This window comes from Rhopalosiphum maidis, chromosome 2 (assembly GCF_003676215.2).
Source record: "Rhopalosiphum maidis isolate BTI-1 chromosome 2, ASM367621v3, whole genome shotgun sequence".
NCBI classification, from domain to species: domain Eukaryota; kingdom Metazoa; phylum Arthropoda; class Insecta; order Hemiptera; family Aphididae; genus Rhopalosiphum; species Rhopalosiphum maidis.
The window spans coordinates 26886256-26909485 of record NC_040878.1 but is presented as its reverse complement, the minus strand read 5'-3'; the positions used below and the strand labels follow the sequence as shown (position 1 = coordinate 26909485).

Genomic DNA, 23230 nt, shown 5'->3' with positions numbered 1-23230 from the left:
ACAAAATGTGTAATGCGTTGTGAGTTTATGACCTTGTTGATTCCTAATAAGTCATATGGCACGTGTGTTAAATTAAATTACAAAGACTGTTCAGTTATCTTTCAATTAGCTGCAGTTATAGTTGTGTATAAGTGGTCCAATAGATATGAATATTGTCACAAAGTATTTTAACTGCAATATTTTGAAAGATGGAAAAATTCTTACACAAGATCTATGGGTCGTTGATGGACAAATAGCTAATCCAGAAATTATTTTTTATGATAAGAAAAAAATTCCAGACATTGAAATTGATTGCCTAGGATCTTTAATAACTCCTGGATTTATAGATTTACAAATCAACGGTTAGTATTAAGTAAAATATCTTATTATAAATCTAACATAGCTAAAATAACTGTTTGTTTTATTCTCATCATCTAATTTGATGATTTCCAACCAACATTAGTCTATAGTTCCACAAATCAAAGTTGCAAAAACGTTGATGGTTACATTAAATGTTTATTTTAATAATTAAAGAAGATTACCCGTGTTCTTTTTTTTCAATTATATTATCTATATGACCTTGTTACCAAAGATAATATGCAGTTAACATTATTTAATACTATTCAACTATTGACAAGACATTATAAACTGTGTTATTCAAAGAACAAACTTTGATTTATTTACAAAACAAAAACATAAAACTTTGTTTGCTATTTTAATTTGAAATCTTGATATTCTTGCACATATTTATATATTAATGAATACACACAGTATTTATGTATTTTATGATTGTTATCTATAGCTAATTACTGTGATATTTATTTTAAACTATATCTATTGAATGTTAAAATAACTACAGCTGCAAGACTAGCTAAGACTAATGGTCTCTTTGGCTCTCCCTAATTTTCCATTAATAAATATAATATATTCAACGCTAACTTAATATTTAATAAATTTAAATTTCCAATATTTTTCAATAAACTAAAGTATAGTATTATATATGTAATATGTTTACCATGTATTTTTCATTTACTGTGCGATCATTATACAACATTAGAAATAAATAAACTAAATAAGGAAGTTTTGTGTTGGATTGTATAAAAAAATCATCGATTAATTTAATTCATTAAAATGTAATCGACCTTTCAACCTAACCTAACCCTTTATTTAAAGGACCAATAGCTCACTATTACTAATTTATCAAATGTTAAGTAATTGTTTATGAAATATAACTTTAAAATATAAAAAATAACATGTGTATAGGGGCTTTTGGAGTTGATTTTACTCACCATAGAGGAGATGGACTTGATATAGTTAGAAAAGGATTATTACAATATGGTGTTACTGCATTTTGCCCTACAATAGTTTCAACGACCAGTTCTAATTACCATGAAGCAAGTATAGTATTAAACTACTTTTAAATTATTTTGGTACAATGTATATTAATTTTTTATGGAAATTCAAAACTATTTAACTGGTATATCTTAATATCAATATAATGAAAACATTAAAAATGTATTAATGTAATAATTTTATAATTTATTGATATTAATAATTTAAAATATATTTTATTTGCAGATATTACCAAAGTTCAAACGTTGTCGTGGTAATGAACAAGGAGCTGCAATTTTAGGGGCACACGTTGAAGGTCCATTCATTAGTAAACTAAAACATGGTGCACATAGCCTTCTTAATATAAAAAGCTTAGAAAATTCTAATCTAACAGATACTTATGGTAGCTTGGACAATATAGGAATAGTTACTCTTGCTCCTGAACTTAATGGTTCAATGGAAGCAATAAAACTATTATCCAGTAATGGAATTGTTGTATCATTAGGACACACGTCATCAGATATGGAAACTAGTATACAAGCTGTAAAAAATGGAGCTACATTTATTACACATTTATTCAACGCAATGCTTTCTGTAGGTATACTTTGGTTTCACAACAACAATTATTTGAACAAATTGTGTTTGTAGTTTCATCATAGAGATCCAGGATTGATTGGACTCATAGCATGTCCACCTAGGGTTGAGAAGCCATTATTTTTTGGTGTTATAGCTGATGGTACTCATACGCATCCGGCAGCATTAAAAATTGCCCATAAAATTAACCCAGAAGGACTTGTGTTGGTGACAGATGCATTGTCAGCTATAGGACTAGCAGATGGAATTCATCATTTGGGTGATAAGCAGATTGAAGTAAAGAATTCAAAAGCATACATTGCAAACACAAATACATTATGTGGAAGTGTGACTTCCTTAGACGAATGTATGAGATATTTTATTAAAGCAACAAGTAAGTTCAAAACTTAAGTAAAATATTTGACACAATGGTATATTAAAAAAATATATTTTTTTAAAGATTGTAGTGTTGCTGAAGCAATTGAGACAATAACTTTACATCCAGCTAAGGTTTTAGGAATACAAAAACTTAAAGGTACACTTAACTATGAAGCTGATGCTGATTTTGTATTATTGGGAAATAAATTGAATGTTCAATCAACTTGGATCAATGGACAATGTGTGTTTAAACATAGTAGTGGAGCTGGTTATATTGTGAAAAAAAATAACTTAAATATTTCTTAGTTATTATTAAATAATTTATTAATTATTAATCCAATATTGTAATTAAATAGACAATAATATCACTTAATGTACATATTATGAAATTTAAATTATTGAATATAAAGACACTAATGGAATAGCTCCATTAATTGATTGAAGAATAAAATAAAATAATTAAAACTTAGAAGTACATTTTTTCCATTTACTGTCTTGCTTCTGGATTTGATGCGCCAGCAATCATCATAAATATGACTAATGGTAATATATACATCCACTGTAATAATACATTTATTAGTAAGTTAATATTTAAAATTTTAATAATACATTACACTGAGTTTTTATGTAACTAAATAATAATTTAAATTATTTTTAGCTTGAAAAATCTTAAAAATACAAGCCCAAATTTACATATATAAGTGTAATATGTGTTTTGTAAATAACTAGAAAAATTAATAGATTTAATTTTAATTTTATGGTACTTGTTTTTTATCGCCCCGCTACAGTAACGGCGCTAGATATTTTTTATTTTAGAAGGGGGGAATGATATTGGCCATTGGGCCAAATTTTTTTTCTGGTGAGGCATTTATGTATGGCTACTTGGATCACCCATTAATTTGTTTATACCACATTTTCAGGAAAGTATTGCTAAAAATATTTTGGACATAATATGTTATATTTCTAAATAAATAATCAAAAAATATACCTACTTTATATTTTTATCACTAATGTATTAGATACAGTAAAACTTTAAATTTCCTCCGTTTTTTTTTATTTATATGTAACTATACATAACTTTTTATTTTTTAATGTATGAGATTTTAGAAAGTGTGAATTAGTTTTATTAAGTATTTAAGTGCAAAAAAAGCATATTTAATTTGAATATAATAGACAAACTTAAGTTTAAAAACTCTTTAAAATAATTAATACTATTTTATATACTAATAATGATTTACAATTACTTTATTTAATTACATATTTTTAACATTAAATTATAAGGGGGGCAATGGAGGGGCAAAATCAAATGTTGGGGGGCCACTTTCCCACCCTTTCCCTTGTGTAGTGCCGCCCCTGCTAGTACTCGGTATAACATTTATTGCCTTACTATATGCTATATCAGTGTGCTGTTATTGTTCCTACAATTATTGTGTTAAACTCGTGATAGATGATCAATTTTAGGCAATGAGAAAATTACATTTTATATCAAAATAAATTAGTACATTGCTGACTCGTTATTTAAATTAATTTTAATAATAATATATAGGTAAATTATAATTATAATATATTTTCTAATTAATAGTATATAATTTATTGTTTATTTTATCTATAGGAGGCTACCAATAAATTTATACTTACATATTTTCCAAGCATTGATTTGTTATTGCTTGATTTTCCCTTTTCTCTTGCGTCACGCTCACGTTCCATCTTTTGAATATAAGTAGCTGTATCGGGTCTGCAAAAAATCATAATTTTGCTATATTATATTGATTCAATGTAAAACAAAAAAAAATTGGAATACAAACACTGGACTGCTTTCTGGTCTTCTGAAAAATACTGTAGTTGTAAAGTTATTTGTGTTCAATTCATTAAAGCTATTGCAGTTGCTAGATGTAGTAGCTAAATTAACTGCAAATGGAGAATCTAAATGATCCAAATGTAATGTTAGAATATCATTTAATTTAGATCCAACTATAAGACATGCTCTAGTAAAGGTGAGAAAATGTATTTCTTTGCCAGATAATGTTTTGACAGTGACTTTTAATCTGTATAGTTCATTTTTAGAAGCTAGTTGCTATAAATAAATGTATTTATATTAATTAATTAAAACAAAACAGTTGATTGAATATTCATTAAATTATTACTTTTAATAACTGTATGTCTGAATCATTAATTGTAGAAATAGATACAACATCATTCCTAGATTCCAAATTGACAAGAATAGAACTGCGTTTGGTGAAACCAGCATTGGGAATTAATTCATGTTCTAAATAAATATCAGATATTGTATCATAACTTGAATCCTGAAAAGATAAATTGATTTATTACAATTATTAGACATAGTTTATTATCAATAAATATAACTTACAGAACAGTAAATACTACTAAACACTGAACAAAATATACAAATTAGTTTATAATAGATCATATTGTGATTTTGTCTTCAATCCTTAAAAAATAAAAAAATTAATCAGTAGAACAGAAAAAAAAATTATTTTAGCAGTTACAAAATAATATATGATATAATTCACATAAAATGTATAATACATTATTAATTAATATCATTGTATAACCACATACAACATTACAGCATTTAACAAACATAGATACATGCATATAATAATTTTTATATTATAATTACATTTTTATAGACATAATATATTATATCTATGTAAATTTTAACATTACTCACTAGTCAGAATTCGTTATATAATAATTAATATTACTGAAGACGGATTTATGAGAATTGTGGTAACACTCTAGCTTCAATAATGAACAAAATATTCAAGTACATTACATTTTATTAGTATTGGGTTTTCATCTTAAAATTTCTAATTTTTAATATCTCTTACCATTATCACGGCGTTGATAATGATTTTATAGATTTTATTTACATCGTGTTCGTGACCATTATTGTATCAAAAAAGTATACCAGTTGTGAGTACCACCGGGAGCGCTGCCTACCCGAGCTGATTGCCACTGAGTGAAAAAACTAAATAATTGAAAAGAGATTAATTTTATAGGTACTTCATCAAAACTTTTATTGAAATATAACCAATAGAACATTATCTAATAACACAGAATAATATAGAAGCTACACTCAATAATAGAGGTACAGGGCTGGAATTTTAATATAAGAACGCAATCAGAATTTCGGTTTACATAATATATAAATAATGTATCATTATTCATCAATGTTTTACAAAGATTATTTCTTTCTTTGGCTTCTTTTAAAATATTTTTAAATTAAATGATAGTGCATTATTATTATAATATGGTTATAAAAATTAGTAACAAAATTATCTCGCCCTTCATATAACTAATGCGATGGTTCTTGGTTCTTGATATTTAAAAACAATAAACTGTAGATTTTAATTTTGCACTTAATATTTATACTATAATTTTCCTTATAACTAGAATAATTTTCCAATTATTTCGATTTTTTTGCTATTTAAAGAAATTTGAATGTTTCTATATTTTTTTTTTTAGTTCTATTGATTTATATTATTTGATTTGAGTAAAAAAAACTTGAAAATTTAATACAAGATCTCACATATTATGTTGCTCTTCCAACAATATGAAAGTATTTAAATATATTGGCGCAAATTTTTTTTCAGACATTTTAATTAAGTGCAATCAAAATAAATATTTCAACGAAAAATAACGACTTCAGTTATTATTTTGTAATTAAAAAAAAAATCATTCGTAAGGAATTGAAGTTGTTTATTACTGCGTAGATACATATTAATTTTCTATTCTCAGTGTATTTTTAAAAATATTTTGATTAATATATAATTATATAAATATAAGTTATTTATGTAATACACATAATATAATTATAACTATTATTATTTTATTTCTATGGTTCACCAATATTGTATACCAAATAATAATTGTTAGTAATGTTATAATAATTAATACTATTACTATAATATAATATACCCAATTTTTTTTTTTGGTAAAAATCCACCTGTGTGCAATACGAGCAATATGCAATACGCGTATTTATTAATATAAGAATTAATTATAAATATAAATAATATATAACAAAATATTCTTTGTAATTAAGTGTGATTAAGAGCATTACAATTATAAGTTTCGTGATTCGTGACTTACTGACTCTTAATTCGTTGAATTTTTAGTATTTTTTTAGAATTTATACAATACATTTTTACTTATATCATACTCGGCGTCTTGAATAGGCAATCTGGCTACACCATTACATAGGCTTCATTGTCTATCATTCATCAAATTCGCCACAAGTGCTATGATTACAGTGTGGTATGGAGTACTGGATTCCAGGTATCGGGCATTGAGTGGTTATGGTGTTATAATTTTTTTCTGTAGCTAAAGGTACACACGCACTCAACATTTAACACTAAATTCCATATAAAATAATTACTTTCTGATATTTAATGTTATATATTTGTTACCGCTAATGATGATAATATTAATTAATTAATTAAGCATTATTGAAAATAGCTGATCTTATATTGACTCTGTCACTCCGATTATTGTTCGTAGGCATTGATATTATTGGTTAATAATTTTAGAAAATGTTTAACTAAGAAAGACAATTTTACTGGAAATGAGTACAGTAGAACCTCGATTATCCGTCTCCCGATTAACCGTCTTTCTTGATTAACACATGTGTTCGTTCGCTTGACCATTCGCGTTTTTAGTCTATTTGTGTGCAAATATTTTAAGTATATCATAATTGCTAAAAAATAATAATAAATAATATGTATGTATGTTTAAAAAAAATGTTGTTGCTCGCTTAACCGTCTTTTCAATTATCCGTCAAAGCTCTGGTCCCGAGACGATTAATCGAGGTTCTACTGTACCTATTTACTTTAAGCGAAGATTGTGTTGAAGGAAGAGAGTACTTAGTGTTCTAAATAAAATGTAGCTTAAGTAACAAAAGTATAGTACAGAAAATAAAGATAAACCATAACATACATATACAATGGAAAATGGTAGAAACAATTTAATAGTAATATGAGGAGGTACAAGTGGTACAACATTTTTATGATTGGCTATAGTCATTGCTATTTGTCACCATTGACCAAGAATATGTAGTCAATACAAAACTAACAAAACTAACAGGGTTGTGATAAGGACGATAAGGTATATATACTTACTATTTATAAATAAAGAATACACGATGAAATCAAATTTTTCATAATTTTATAACTTTTATGGAAATGATGTTTATGTATGGATGTATTTGTATGAGCATCACTTATTTTCACATAGTACCTAAGCTGCATTGCACTTTGATGTATAAAGTCGCTTAGTAGATCGGCAAGTACATTTATTTGTTATGCATTTTATTTTACAGTGGTATCGTTGAAATCCTTGAGTCACTATATAAGGCCATAACATTGTTGATTCCAGCCGCTTCACAAAGTGTAATTTGTTTTTCGGCAGATAACTTTAGGACATTTTAAAAAAGAATACATTTCGTTAGAAGGGAGGGGGGCTCGAGAAAATAATTAATAATAATTTCCTATTTAGTTTGAAATAATCTTGTATCATATATTTTGTAAAAATAAAAATCAGCCAGCGTTTAGCGTGTGGCAGCTAATTATATTTCAATGCAGTTATATTCGTAACTCTAACAGGTGAACAGTGAAATCCACTCGCATGTTGTAATGTTTGATGTGGCGTGCTTTAATAATCTATACATAGGTCATAGGCTGCACGTAAGCACTCGTGTAAACTAGAAAACGCAATATTTATGTTTTTTTGCATGTTCTAATATTTCGTAATAATAATTATTTTATTCTACAAGGTGATTCTTTTATCAAACAACACTCATTATTTCAAAAAGTATTAATGTTTTTGAAAATATTTTTTTTTCTTATAATATTTAAGTTTTTTACTTTTTTGAATGACAACATAGATTTTTAATTTCATATTCCAAAGCAGAATAATTTTTTGAGTATTTTTATTTATAAAAATCGAATTTAGGGCGAATAGTTTATGAGTTATATGTATTTAAAGTTTTGACAAGCGGAGTGGAGTGGTACGGGGTACCCCACAAAATGTTTGTCCACTACTCTACCTGTCTTAACTTTAAATAAGTAATCAATGATTATACTTACTTTAGCCAAAGAACTTTATAAACAGGTTTCTTAAAACATATTTCAAGTTAAAATGTGACAAAATTAGATATATAAATAAAGAATAATAATTTTAATTACTTAGTAGGTAGTCATTTAAATACATTTTTTTTATAAATCACAAATACAAATGATATTTAGAAATTCTATGTTTTAGGTAAAAATTAATCCAACCTATTGTTATTAGTAAAATAAATTACTCAAACACTACATTTAATAATATGAAAGATATTTAGCAATTTAAGCTGACACACGGTTTTCACTCAAAATTGTTTATCGTATGCTAAGATTTATCATTTGATTCAAATTCAACACACACATTCTCTCTGTTCACTGACATAATCCTCAGACTAAGTAAACTTGAAATCTATTGAACAGCAAAGAAGTTACCTACTTACCTCTTTTTATAATTTATAATCATGGTTTTTAACAAACGTTTACAGAACACTGAAAGCTTATTTAAATTATCCTTAAATAAGCTACAGTAGCTAGTAGGTCCTCTTTTTCTCAGCTACTCCATATTTAAATTAGCAAATTAATATTATTGTTATCTATGTTATGTAAAAATAATTACATTTTCTTGTGTATGCTAACATTCTTTTAAAACAGTCATAAAAAAATGTACTAAATCAAACAAAACCAATCTTTTAAAATACAATGAAATATATATGTTTTTGAATAGTTTATATTAGTTATTAAAAATTAAAACAGTCATCTTAAAGTATATTTTTTAATAAAATAAAATAAAAATACAGTTGTCATCCTGCTACAAATAAAAATTGAGATAAAAATTGTCCAACACCTACAAGTTTCAATTGCAAAAAAGTTTGTTCATTTTTTTTATGAGAAATAAATGAATTTTACTATATATTCCTCAGTTGAAACAACAATATCATTTAGAACTGTCCTTACAATGTCTGGTTAAGTGTCTATTAACGCTTAAACGGCAGTTAGCAGATTTTGTTATCAGCAGAATTTTGTCGATTAGCGTTAACAGACACTATACTGGATATTGTAAGAACGGCTCTTAGACAAATATCATAACAACCTCATCAAAAAGCACACATATAAGTTAAAAGTAAAACTAAGACTAAAAATCAAAAAATAAGTTACAATCACTAAAATAATATAAGATTTTGAATTAAAAAAAATGAATAGGTTAGGTTACATAATGTATTATTATTTTTTCTTAGTCTAATAATAACAATGCTAAATAAATGTGTAATATTAAACTGAACCAAGGGTTTTAGTGTAATAATCAAGCATACAAAACTTGTGAGATTTCTGATAATATATTAAACCAAATATGTTAAAATGTCAAAAATGCTTCACCGATATGGTTTAGAAAAATATCAAAATATTATTTTATAAACAGTTCAAACACTTTAGTAGTAATAGTATGTCTTTAATATATCACAAGATCAGATGTATGTTTGAAAATGATACAAATTGTCTTGGTTAGTTCTAACAAGCAAATAATGGATACAAAATGATTAAAAATAAAACTAGTAGAAAAGAATAAGAATATATTTACAAGGAGATAATGGCTGTACTGGTGTTATAAGTAGATTTTCCAAATATTCTAATACTGTAATTATACTTAAATACAAATAAAAACTGCAAATGCGAGAACACCCACTAGCAAACCTACATGACAATTTTTAACACTATATTTTAACTACTAATCAAATATACGCCATACAAGTTAAATAATCAGATCAACAATTTTAAATGTATTTCAATTCAATAGTCCTTTGGCTTTGTAAACATCCCTCAATAGCGATTTCAAATACTTGATTTCTCTGGCTAGTTCTTTAGCTTCGTCCTTGAGTGTATCATTTCTTTGCAAAAGTTGTTTCTCTTCTACAACAGATTCCTTGATTTCGGCTTTTTTCTTCATCCTATATCTTGTAGCTGCATTTTTGTTTTGTTCTTTTTTACGTAATCGCTTTTCTTCGTTGGGTGCCTTTGGAGAATATGGTTTGTCTCGTTTAGTTATTATATCGCTGTATGAATCAGTATGGCTACTGGCGTCTGATGACATAAAGTCTGACAATGTATCTTCATCAACTACTAACTGACTGAGTTCTTCTGGTTGCATATCATCCAGCATAGACATAAGGACATCAGTGTCTTTGGGACTTTCTGGTGGTGTCAATGAAGCGGATGGAACATAGTTGAATTTCGGCTGAATGGATGTTTCATGGCAATACATAGGTGCATACTGTTGGGTTGGATATGGTTGGTACTGAATAGCTTTATTGGAAGGGACAAATTTCTGATATTCCATTGGTTTCATTTCAATGTTGTTTGGAGAAGTGTTCGTCATGAAATCATCAAATATTGGAAGGTCAATGAATTTTTCTTCATTTAACCAATCTGTGATAGTTTCAGATTCTAAAAAAAAAAGTATATATACCGTGTTAAATTGTGTTTTTAAACCTTTGGTCATATTTACAAAACTATTATAAAAAATAACTAAATGTGAGTATAATATTCAAATTATATTTATCTAAGTAACTTAATGTCAGTACAGCACAAATTACAAATAAAATAAACTATACATAGTTTAAAATAATAATATTTTATTTTGTGTTGACATTATAGCTATTAACTGTTTTATACTATATTCAATACAGCAATAAGTATTTAAAATTTTAAACTTAAGAGGATCTAATATATTAGCATATATTATTTTATGTTTGTCACAGACATAATTGACTTACCATAAAAAGACTATTAGAATAAATTTTACATATAAAATTTCCAAGAGGTTTATTTTAGTATTTTAATTTTATAACTAGTTTTTAATTAATTTTTTTAGAAAAATATGAAAACTTAACCAATTTAATTTAACTCTTATTCTAAAAAATCCACATTGGAAATTTACACCATGCAGTAAAAGCAATATTATGTTCTCATTTGAAAATTGGACTCGCCTCTAATAATAACTCAAGTTATAACATAACTACTGATAATGCTATAGTGCATACTGTTATATAAGAGCAAAACAAATTAAAGAGTTCTATCCTTTCAAATATATTAAACCAATGAAAATTAATACTAATACTAATGATTTGATTTGATAAAATATGATTTCTTTTCATGTAGACATAATTGACATTAATAATTATGATTAGTTAATAGTTTCATTATAATTCTGGGTAAATCACAAAACTATATATTAAGAAATAGATCGATCAAAACTATCACTGACAATATACAATACAATAATGTATCAGCATATTTTTATCCTATGATAAGTAATGACCTTTGATGAAATGACCCAAATACTCTTAGAACATTAAGACAACTGCTGCTCGTCTGCTTATCTAAATAGTCAACCCAACTTATAATAGTTGTCATTAAATATATGAGTGTATAAATATAAGAAAAAAGTCTTTGGATGTCAATCAAGCTGAAAAAAATCATACGATAAACTGTAATTATTTTAATTATTGTACATGTCCCCCAGAGTAGCAGAATGTTATTAATATATTATCATATGTATTTGCTTACAGTAAAATACAACGAATTTCAAAAGTAACAAAGGACAGTATAATTTATCATCATACTATAATTTGATTATTATATTTTTATTATTTATATCACTAGACACAGTCAATATGTCAAGGAAATTTTCGAATAAATAGACTTATATATATATAATGACTATATATCCAATTGTATGATCTATTCTACTAAATATTACTGTTTTTATAAAAGTATATAATATATATATATATATATATATATATAGAGCATTGGTTAAGTTATACAACTACAAAGTCCAAGATATTATATGTATTTCCTTAATAGAAATATTTATATTAATACAAATAATATGAGGAATATCACAATGACATTGATTTTTAGATAAAAAAAATTGTAATATTAAAATACGTTTTGAATACTCAGTATACTGGACCTTGTACTTAACATCTTACGAATAATAATTTTATTTAATAAGTAATTTTCTATAATATTATAACATAAACATTTTTTTAAATGTTATGTTTCAATTAAAAACAATTTAATATTATCAATTAGAGTAGTTAAATGATCATGTTGTTATAAGTATTAGCACTAAGAAATTGATAAATATTTAAGTTATATAAGTATGAATTATAAAGAACATTTCCATTTGGGGTTTATGTATAGTAAGCACAACTAAAAAAAATAAAAATTGGGAGCCATAGCCACTTAAATTTTTAAAAATACTTATGTATATCTGTTTACAAAAATGTTTGAGGGATCTTCATATCAGTTTTATAAACATAGGAAAATAGTTTGACATAAAATCCATTTCTATAGTATTTTAAATTTAAAAATTAAGAGAGTGCTACAAGTATTGTTGTAATCAGAAAGACTTCTTGTAGACAATAAAATTGTTTTTATTATTTAGTAGTTATTTTCAATTAACAAGAAATAAAATTTGATTCTTCCACATTAGTTTTTCCCCAAGTAAGCCTAATGTATCATTTCCAATGTGGATAACATTAATATCTTTTTTATAATAATATTTCTTGTCCTGCATAATAAGATTATGTATATTATAGGCTAAATATTTCTTAAAATCGAATTGAAAAGACATAAAAATAGGTACTATTCTAGTTAAAATGTTTTTATCATCAAATTCAACTCTCACGTTCATTACATGTAATTAGGCTTAGGCCGATATTTAAAATCTAGTTCACTATACTAAATGAATTCATTTTTCGGACACCAACATTTAGAAATTAATAAAAATTGTCTAATAATTATCATATATAAATAATTAAATTCAAAACAAGATTGAATAATATTAAATTTCTATGATTGGTCGAGTGTGGATTTTCTCGGAAATAAGAACAGTTATGAACAAATAAATATTTTAATAACTTTTGGAATGAAAACTATATTAAATACCTACATAATTAAATGTTAACTTATTATATTATAAAATAATTAAAGTGCATTTTCAATAAATATAGGTCATCAAATTTAAAATTACGTATCAATTTTATTCTGTAAAATAATAAGAAAGAACTAGTATAAAAATGTTTAAACTGAATTGAACAGGAATCCCACGGATGTAACCGTCAGAAAAACATTGTATGTTAGTAATTATGCAATATATGCTTACCATTCTTAATAACCATAAATACACTTCCAAGCCATATTTTTGTATACTAACATACCCTTATATGTAAATACGTGATTTAAAAGTACACTTAATGGTTGAAAATTGGAAACATAATTTATTGAAATTTAAAAAAAGATTACCTATAAAAATGAATTTAAAAAAAAATGTAGATGCATCAACGTACCAGAGGAGCACCAATGAGATGAAATCATTCCGGTAGCCATGTGCTGTGTTATCATCAGCCTTGGCGTGTTTTGACACGAAACCAAATATCTAGCTATTGCGAAATTTATGTAAATACCAGACAGCAGAATATATAATATACAAAGTAGGTAGTCCTATGATAATATACTAATAAAATATAGTACATAAAACAATCGAAACAAAAAAATTTAACAATTATAATATATAGGTATCTAAATTAAATGAAATTTAGGTAATAACAATTAAAACAAAATAATAATGGTAAATTTCGATATTTGGTTTCACTTGTAAGGCGTGCAAAATTTTGCTCTTTTACCGTTCACCTTCTTTTTACCAATTTTTGAGAGTTGAAAATAATTTGCCTGCTCCAGGTGTAATGATAGATGAACTTCATAATCACACAACTATGTGATGTGTTGCGACCTACCATGTGAACGAAAATACATCTATTATACAAAATGTAAAAACTTTCAACGAACAACTGGTTGCGCCGCGCGAGAAGTTGACTGAACACTGCGGGCGGACAAACACGCCACCGCTTTGGTTACTCTATCACACACAAAGACTCCCGACAACAAATCTCCCTCCTCCTCTATTTGCAATTTGTCTTGTTAATATTGTTATTATTATTGTTCCTTTACTTCTAATAGCATGTTTACGCGTTCCTCACGATGCGCGCGCTTGTTAATTTTTTTACAAGTTTTTCTCTATTTTGTGCATAGATAAAACATAATTGCAGTATATTATACATAATATGTATTATATTATTAAAATATCATTTAATATTGTAAATATATTTATCATTATACGCATATATTCACACACTCAAGTATAACAAGGTGAACCGCTATTATTATGTATATTGATCTAAAGCCGGATAATTTCTTACTATATAGTTGGCAACCGAATATCAAAATATAATAGCAATAGTAGTGGTGGTAGGTAACACAAATAGTAGGAGTTCTGAGTTCAGCACCAGTATTTAGTACCTAGTGACTAGTATCATTGAAGAAATAATAGGAAAGAGGTATTATAGAACTTGTACGAGTAATAGTAATAGTAAAACTGTAGTCTGAAAAAGTAGGAATAGTAATATTGTAGTATTCAGGGTCGTCTTAAACAAATAATAATAATTAGGGGGGTGTACTATAATATATACCAGTAGTTTTCAACCTTTTTGGGTTCACGTATACTTTTGATTTTGGAGTCAAATAAACGGCTCCATACGAACAATGATAATTTAAAAAAAATGATTACAATTTTATTTTTAGTTTATACTACGGACGCGGCCCTTTTGATAATAACCGACGACGCCACTGGAAGCCGTGACGCACAGGTTGAAAACCACTGAATTATATACTGTAGATTCAATTTTGAGGTAAAAATGATTATAATTTTTTCGTACTTCATTAAAACGACTATATTTACGACACAACATTCCATATTTATTTATTTCAAGAGCCATTAGATTATTTTGTTAGATTCGATTAACAATGAAGTTTTTCATTATTTTTTTTATGTCTGCTATAAAATTTAAGAGCATAAAAAGTAATTCAATATTCAAAATTGAGGCCCGAGTTTGATTTTTGGTAATAAATTGTATCTAGTTGCGTAAAAACTCAAGGGACCAAAAGTATGAAATCACCTGGAATCTTATAAATATTTGGGAAATACTAACAAAAAAGGCAAGAATATTTCCATTACATTAGTTTTTGACAAATTTTAATGTAATTAGATATTCAAACTTAAAATAACAATTTTAGTTTTCGTTGTTATTCAACTAACTTGTGTTTCATTATTACTTACATTGAAATTTTCTACAACAATTCATTTTTCGAAATATTTAGAGTAATTTAAGCTGTTAATACAATAATTATTATACAACCAATCTATAGTAAGTCGGTGTTGGTTTGTAAGTTTTAATAAACGCGATGTTTAAACTAACGTAGTTCAACCCATTGGATTAAGAAAATATTAATAATTATTTAAATTTAAACTATTCTTATACATTAGAGAGAATTTCACAGTTGTTATAAATTATGAAGTTTACATTTAAGTATTTATTTGTTATAAAAAAAGCAAATTTTTGTTTTATAGGTTTGAATATTAGTAATTCGTATACTAATACACATACATTATGTTGTGTACCAAAAAAAATTATTATTTCGTAAAATAACTCATATTTTGTTATGCTTAATAAATATTTAATTCGACTTTTTTTTAAACAAATTAAATGGTAATATATATACATATATATTTGTACAGCATATAATGCATATTATAATAAATCTATAATTATATCAAAATAAATGAGTTTTTGTTTGTCCTCAAAAACTATGAAAACATTTTTAATAAACATTATATCAATAAATTCCTTGAGATTCTGCATGTTAAGTGTTTATTGATTATTTTTTCAACCTTATAAGGTGGTTCTACACATAAATTTAATTTTAGCTAGCAAAAATCTAATAGTTTTTGTTTATTTAAATGGTAGCTCTATTAGTTACAGATTATATTATTATTAAAATTAGCTGAAACATAGCAAATAATATAAATATTTTTATAAATAAGAGTATATTAAAAAAAAAAACTAATCTAAAAATCAAATACTTATGAACACAATTACAACAATTATTTTTATGGTTTGCGTTCTTAAATCAGGACATATTTTTGATGCGCATTAAAGAGAATACCAATCAACAATATTAAATTCAGTGAATATTTAGTATTTATATTAAAAATATGTCCAGAGTTAAAACATGGAAAATCATAAAATTAATCATAGTAATTGTCTTTATATTATATATTTCAACTAAAATAAAAAACGATAGAACAATAAGTCAATTTTAACTCTGGTAATGCCAGATAATACAAATAGATTATTTAATTACTAACACAATGGCTAAATATAGATGCATGTAATGACTGACAATGACATCCGTTACACTGGACAGTTTGATTGCTGTTAGTAGTAATTTAGTAATTAGATAATGAACAGTATTGATTCAGTGACATTTTATGAAAGATATAAGGGGCCTGTGTCTCACTCTTTTTGGAGTTCAAGATAAATAAAAATATATTACAAGTATTGTCAACTGATGGTAATAATTATTGAAAATTTTTGATAGGACTGAGAATTTTAATAAATTTTAATCTATGTATATTAACATTTAAATAAACCAAATGTCTTCATAATATATATAGGTAACTATTTTTGATCATAGATCAATATTGTTTTAAATTATTAAACTCCAATTCAAAATTATATCATGTTCAAATGTAATTGTTTAATAAAATAAAATTTCAAGAAATTTGAGTTTAAAACTATTTTAACAGTAGGATATTAGGATGTATAAAACATTATATCAGAGTAAAAACAGTTATGAATTTTACGAGGTTTTTGATGTTGAAAAATAATTTCTGGAACCAAACAAGTTTTATGTTTTACACTTCTATACATAATTAGACACAAAGTTATCAACTTCAAAAGACATTTTTTTTTGAAAACTACACTAAAAATAAAACAATTTTTTTTTTTTTATATCCCAGTTCATCTCATTTTTAACAATAAATTAGTTAATACCCAATTATTAATACCGGTTTTTTCTTAAAATTAAATACTTGATATTCCTTAATAATCAACTCTGTTTAACTCCTATTTATATTCATATATTAAGTACATGTTATATAATAATCATCAAGGTTTAACAAAATTATATGATAAATACAAATGCGCAACTTTTTGAATGCGATCAAAGCTCAAAGACTATCAGAAATTTTATAGAACAATCAAGTTTCTATCAACACTTAATTAATTAAATAATATATTAAAAATGAATGTTTTATAATTTTATCAGTTGGTTTAATTATTAAAAAAAAAAAATCTTTAAAATAAGATAATGATAGATGATTAAAGTGTCAAAGTATATAATAATTAAACTAAATACAACATTTCATAAACCAATATTAATTTAAAATTTAAATTAATATATTTGTAGATTGTATTTAATTTAATTACTAAGTGCTTCTTTTTATTAATTAATAACAATTTTAAAATAATAATTTTGCCAGTATTTTAACATTTAATGTTTAAGCTAATTAATTTCAACAATTAAGGTTTTTTTCATTATCATCATAATTGTATATTGTATATTTTTCGAGATATTTTTATTATTGATATAGTGCCTAATTTAAAGATACATTTGAATTAATATGATATATATTATTATTATATTTTACATAAGTCACTAATTGATTTTAATTTATGTATGCTGAATTCTTGTAATTATTTGTAGTTGTATGTAATGGTTAACCAATTAATATTTTTTATATTAAAAATTACTTAGGTAATAAATATATTAATCTAAACCTTATTTATTAAACACTTGATATATAACTCTAAGGCTAAGGTAAAAATACTAACAGACATAAATTTACCTGAAATCATCTCAGATATGGTGACATTAGAGCAGATACTCTCATACATTTTAAACTTGTGACAATGACTATTTCCAAATAATAAATGAGATGCTGTCGTTAATAAATTGATACGTAAACTTTGACTAACTAAATGTTATTACTTTAATGGTAGAAAAGTGACTAAACACTCCACAATAATTGCATCAGTGTTTGGCCAGCTATATAAAATAATAGATTAGAGCTTAGGATACTTCAAAGCTGCTGTAGAGTGTAGCCCAATGAATATTTTGATCGGAAACCATAAAATCACGTCTGTTATCTATAATTTTTTTAGACACATTGTGTAGCTTTCTAAGGATTAGTAATAACTAATCTATGTTATTGATAATGACGTGCTTCAGACTTCAAAACATTAATTATTAGGTAGTTTATGGATTTTTAATATAGACACCTTAAAACAGCCAAACTTAAGGCATTTGTATTTTAAAAACTAACAGTCAGAAATTATTACGATTTTGGATTTTGATTAAAAAAGTTACATAGATTCATAATATTAAAGAACAATTCAAGTATTTTTACCTTAAAAACATACTTATGTGCAGTGATTTTAATATCAAACAGGCACTACTTTTACATAGATGCTATAACCTTTTTTATTTGTTAATTCTATAAAATATAGTATAGTATTATTATTTTATAAATGAAAAAAAAATACCTACCATCGTTTTTATCGTACAATTTGTCTAGGTATTCTAATAATTTTCCAGCCATGTCACTCCTTGTTAATTTATCCCATTCTGTGTCGTTTAAATTACATATTGCTTTAGAAGACAGAGCTGTAGTTGGCTCGTTGCTTAAAAGCAACGAGCAACTTGGTTGTACTACTTGCGACATTCCCGACATTTTGTAATGGGTTGGGTATATTATTAAATGAAGTGAAAAGTATGCTGTTGATGAATTGTGGTGTTGATATGCTGTTGATGGTGACACCATCTTTGAATAGGGAAGCCATATTGGCACTAAAAAAAAAAAAAAAATATTTCAGAAAAAAATAATACATAATATTTTCTTACACTTAACCAATAGATATTTTTATATTTAAAAAATATATATTTTACACCTTGCGTTCTTAAACTATTTTATTACCCAAGATGATATATGTTATATTTCATACCTGTACATGGTAAATCATTTAAAATATAACGACACTAGTAGGATAATTATTGTTTCGATTGGATAACTATTACAATTTAATTATAATAGACAATAATTTCTTTAAACCTCTTATAATAAACTGTTTCAAATTATAAAACAATTTATACATATATAAATATTTCTAACTTTAAAAATAGATGGAAATATTTAAAATACTTATTTAATACAATATACAGAATAGATGACTCACAAAAATTGAAATATTCAAATTCTCAACACTTAGAAATAAAAGGCTATTATAAACATTTATGGTGTATGTTAACTCAACATTTTAATATTTTTTATAATCTTATACATTTAATTGTTTAGGACTGACTATAACAAATAATAAGTTACAACTTATAGTAACAACACTGCTGAGCATTCACTAGTTTTAAAATTAAACTCAAACAAGAACGTAATTTTCTAACTTCATTGTTTAGTATTAATTCATAACTTCATAAATTAACAAATTTAAGTTATAAATAAATATTACCTATCATGTATTTGATATAAATTAATAAATTTAGGGATATATAAATATATGTTAAAATATTTACATTGTATTAACTTTAGTTTAGTATAACCTTGTAATTTTAATGAAAAAATACATATTATTAATACTATATTATTATCCGAGATAATGAACAAAAGGTAAATACAAATTAATAAGAGCTAGTTTTCACTGAACCTAGTTTATCTATATTTATTCATTAAGATTAATACTATAACATTATTACACTAAATTTTGTTGTACCTCCTTTAAAGTTTAAAAGATAAGAAAACAGCAATCCTTATAATAATTTACTACTTGAATATTAATTAAATATATATAAGTTTAATGTGCTACACTTATAGTCTTTTTATAGTCTTGGTTTTATTAGACAAAAACGCTACAAACTCAACCAATTCATAATATCAGATGACATCACATATTTAATATACCTAATAATACAATTAATCAATTTAATGCTGTCGTAAGAAATGTTTTATTTTAAAATTACATCAAACTTTAAGACTATACAAGACTATTAAATAATAATTTTAACTTGGTAGCACAGTTTGAGAGAAAGTCAATTTGAACTAGTAGTGGATTACCTACATTTTAAAACCAATTGGTGAACGGACACATTAACCTTAAGGGCAAGACATGTAATACAGAGAAAATCAACAATGGCAATTGATTTTTCTTCAAGTCCTGTATAATGTACGTCAAAGTAAAAAAATAGGGGTTCAAGTTTACACCCCAAAAAAAGTGTGGAGTACGACATTAGTATCATATCACAGAATAAATATAATAAAATTACATTTATTCTGTGGTCATATCGTCTAATGATTATGGTAGACGTCACAAGTACAAGCCGACACCTGTGCTACTGTTGTAGAAAATCTGTAGGAATTGGGGTAGTACAGTGGTGAATGGGTACCTAATATTATCGTCGCGGACGTGCTAAATGCAAATCAGTCATAACAAACCACTCGGTGACACGCCGTTCACACACACGTCAACAGCAGTGACGTATTACGGCACAGGTACACGGCATGCGAAATCGACGCAGCAGCCGTACACACACGCATACCGATACCAAATTAAGTCGTCGAGTTGAAGGTTCGCACGGTTATTCACCGTCGTCGCCATAGTTATGTCGCCGGCTAATAATTATTTATACTACCGCAAAGACGGGAAGAGACGTCGATCGCGGTGTATGCAATCTAGTATCCCTACTATTATAATATAACACTGTAATCGCTGCGTTGAAGATGCACTCAAATACGACGTAACGTAATCAAATGACATATTAATAATCAAATCGCTCACCTCGCCGTCGCGGACATGATCGTTTGGTTGGGTTTGGGCACACGGCCGTGTGCGGGTTGAACGGTGTCTACGGGGACTCCGAAATCACTTCATCTCGGCGGTGTCTTGTGGCTCGGTTGTAGTAGAATATAGATCGCTGTCGAGTGTGGACTGAAACGCTATCCCAGCGAAATGCAAAAGGCACAGACAATAGAGGTTAACGGCAGTTGTTAAATCCTGATTGTTTACGGGGTCATAAGTGAAAGCAGTTGGCGTACGTAGTGAACTAAAAAAAAAACAGAGCGTCTGAGCGTGTTATGACTCGTGGTGGTGGTGGTGGTCGTCGTACATAGGTGAGCAGCCGTACAGGTAGAGGTGGAAATTAATACTTAGAACGGGTAATGGTGGTAGTGGTAGTATTGTGGTAGAAATATCGATGGAAGTAGTACCTAACCTGGACGTGCGGATGGTGGTAATCGCGTTTCCGTACACAGGGGTCACCGTGTCAACAATCGATTACAGTGAGAAATGTGCTATCGAACGTCCGTTATCGATATTATTATTATTACTGTGGTAATGTGGTACAGTGTACACTGATATCTGGTACGCCCGATTTAAAGAAAATCTTATAATAATAAAATTGTCTTGAGCGATAAACACGCAATTTTTACCCAAACACCCTGGAGCTGTAGCCTATAGTTTTGAGTTTATTTCAAATTTGTCAATCATTGAACCAGTAGGGCATGTTGATGTATCGATAAATAACCCCAATCGTCCAATACCCATTATATCGATATACACATAACACAATATGTATTGACGCTATATTGTATGCACGCACGCGCCATAATCTGTGCACTTCGCTTATCGAATATCGATAGAATGCTGTCTTATGTCGATAAGTATTAAGCATTTAAATTTTGAACTTCATCTAATTTGAGCTATACTGCTATAGGTATGAGAATTATTTTTATTGTTGTTAATAAATATTTTTCAATTTCTACGACGCACTTAGCACATGGTATATCTTGGCGATTCGAAGGATCGCGTGATTAGTATAAATAGTAATTTGTAATATAATAAATTAATAAATATAAAATATAATAACAGTATAATACTAATAAATAATAATAATATTGATTAATAAAAACAATTGCAATCGCTTCTGATAATATTGATACATAATATTAGTATTATTATATCTGTTATAATCACGTAGATTATAAGTATACAATATATGTAGGTATTATGATATTTATTTTTTAATAATATACTCCACTCCACTACTAGTTAATTAACCGTTATCGGTCTCTGGTTCTTAGAATTTGAACACATTTTAAAAAGAAATAATATTATATTATTTTTAATTTTAATATGTCCATACTTTGTTGTATATTTTTGGTACGATTGTATAAAATAAATTATTTATTATTATATCAATAAATTATTTTTCTTTAACAAGGTATAAGAATTATTTTCGTCTTAGATATTTATTTTTTAGCTTGCTGTTCGTGTACCTACGTCGCAATAATATTTAGAAAGTTTATTGAACTGAATATAATCCGTAATAATTGTATGTGTAAACGTGAGCGATTGTAATCGTTCCCGATAGATAAAACACGATCGTTTAAAATAATATATATATTATATTATATAATTAGAACTGTCGAAGATATATATTAGTAAAGTCTCAATTGACTAGATTATAAATGGTTTAATTACATTATTATATTATTTTTCTCGGATGGGGTCTATTATATATAAATAAAAAAAAGCAATAATAAAACACGAGGACGCATGACACATATTATTGTGTATCACGTGAACGTGCGAATGGTTCATAGTTGTATTCGAACTTGAACATGTAAGATGCCAACTTTAATTTTTTATTTACAGCTCATAGTGTACAATTTTATGAACTAAATGCTTCAATATTTTATTCAATTTACAGGTATATTTATAGTTATATGTAGATTTGTGTAAGTTAAATTGGAGCCAGAAAATCTTATTGCAGGCTTTTTTTTACCATTAATGAATCAATCAAAAATACGTATTATACTTAATAATTATCAGTATTATATATTTTTACTGTTTTCTTTTACT

The 23230-nt window shown here is 26.3% G+C and overlaps 3 protein-coding genes across 4 annotated transcripts; 1 reads left to right on the top strand and 2 right to left on the bottom strand.

The window, feature by feature from the left end:
* Positions 1 to 57: 57 nt before the first annotated feature.
* On the top strand, positions 58 to 2598 carry LOC113551376 (N-acetylglucosamine-6-phosphate deacetylase). The gene is made up of 5 exons (XM_026953587.1): positions 58 to 341; positions 1243 to 1373; positions 1558 to 1905; positions 1960 to 2278; positions 2345 to 2598. The coding sequence occupies exons 1-5, from the start codon at positions 146 to 148 to the stop codon at positions 2566 to 2568; spliced, it is 1218 nt and encodes a 405-aa protein (XP_026809388.1). The 5' UTR covers positions 58 to 145; the 3' UTR covers positions 2569 to 2598.
* Positions 2559 to 5120, bottom strand: LOC113551377 (ER membrane protein complex subunit 10). Its single transcript, XM_026953589.1, has 6 exons — positions 4955 to 5120; positions 4631 to 4711; positions 4407 to 4565; positions 4068 to 4336; positions 3901 to 3997; positions 2559 to 2821 (listed from the first exon to the last, which is right to left on the bottom strand). Exons 2-6 carry the CDS (start codon positions 4688 to 4690, stop codon positions 2750 to 2752), a joined length of 657 nt encoding a protein of 218 aa, XP_026809390.1. The 5' UTR covers positions 4691 to 4711; positions 4955 to 5120; the 3' UTR covers positions 2559 to 2749.
* A 3934-nt stretch (positions 5121 to 9054) lies between these two features.
* On the bottom strand, positions 9055 to 21603 carry LOC113551242 (activating transcription factor of chaperone). Of its 2 annotated transcripts, XM_026953369.1 has the most exons (4): positions 21477 to 21603; positions 21149 to 21413; positions 18855 to 19154; positions 9055 to 10784 (listed from the first exon to the last, which is right to left on the bottom strand). In XM_026953369.1, the coding sequence occupies exons 3-4, from the start codon at positions 19126 to 19128 to the stop codon at positions 10126 to 10128; spliced, it is 933 nt and encodes a 310-aa protein (XP_026809170.1). In that variant the 5' UTR covers positions 19129 to 19154; positions 21149 to 21413; positions 21477 to 21603; the 3' UTR covers positions 9055 to 10125. The 2 variants fall into 2 exon arrangements, with proteins under 2 accessions (XP_026809170.1, XP_026809169.1); XM_026953368.1 differs by having other exon boundaries at positions 21149 to 21487.
* Between the last annotated feature and the right edge of the window lie 1627 nt (positions 21604 to 23230).

Bases quoted from the DNA above. Each gene is read 5' to 3' on its own strand.
- LOC113551376 (XM_026953587.1), top strand. From the start codon at position 146: ATGAATATTGTCACAAAGTATTTTAACTGCAATATTTTGAAAGATGGA. The intron at 342-1,242 runs GTTAGTATTAAG...ACATGTGTATAG, and splicing joins TATAGATTTACAAATCAACG to GGGCTTTTGGAGTTGATTTT. The intron at 1,906-1,959 runs GTAGGTATACTT...TTGTGTTTGTAG, and splicing joins TATTCAACGCAATGCTTTCT to TTTCATCATAGAGATCCAGG.
- LOC113551377 (XM_026953589.1), bottom strand. From the start codon at position 4,690: ATGATCTATTATAAACTAATTTGTATATTTTGTTCAGTGTTTAGTAGT. The intron at 4,566-4,630 runs GTAAGTTATATT...TTATCTTTTCAG, and splicing joins TTAGTAGTATTTACTGTTCT to GATTCAAGTTATGATACAAT. The intron at 2,822-3,900 runs GTAAGTATAAAT...GTATTATTACAG, and splicing joins AATCAATGCTTGGAAAATAT to TGGATGTATATATTACCATT.
- LOC113551242 (XM_026953369.1), bottom strand. From the start codon at position 19,128: ATGGTGTCACCATCAACAGCATATCAACACCACAATTCATCAACAGCA. The intron at 10,785-18,854 runs GTAGGTATTTTT...TTTTTTTTTTAG, and splicing joins ATTGTACGATAAAAACGATG to AATCTGAAACTATCACAGAT.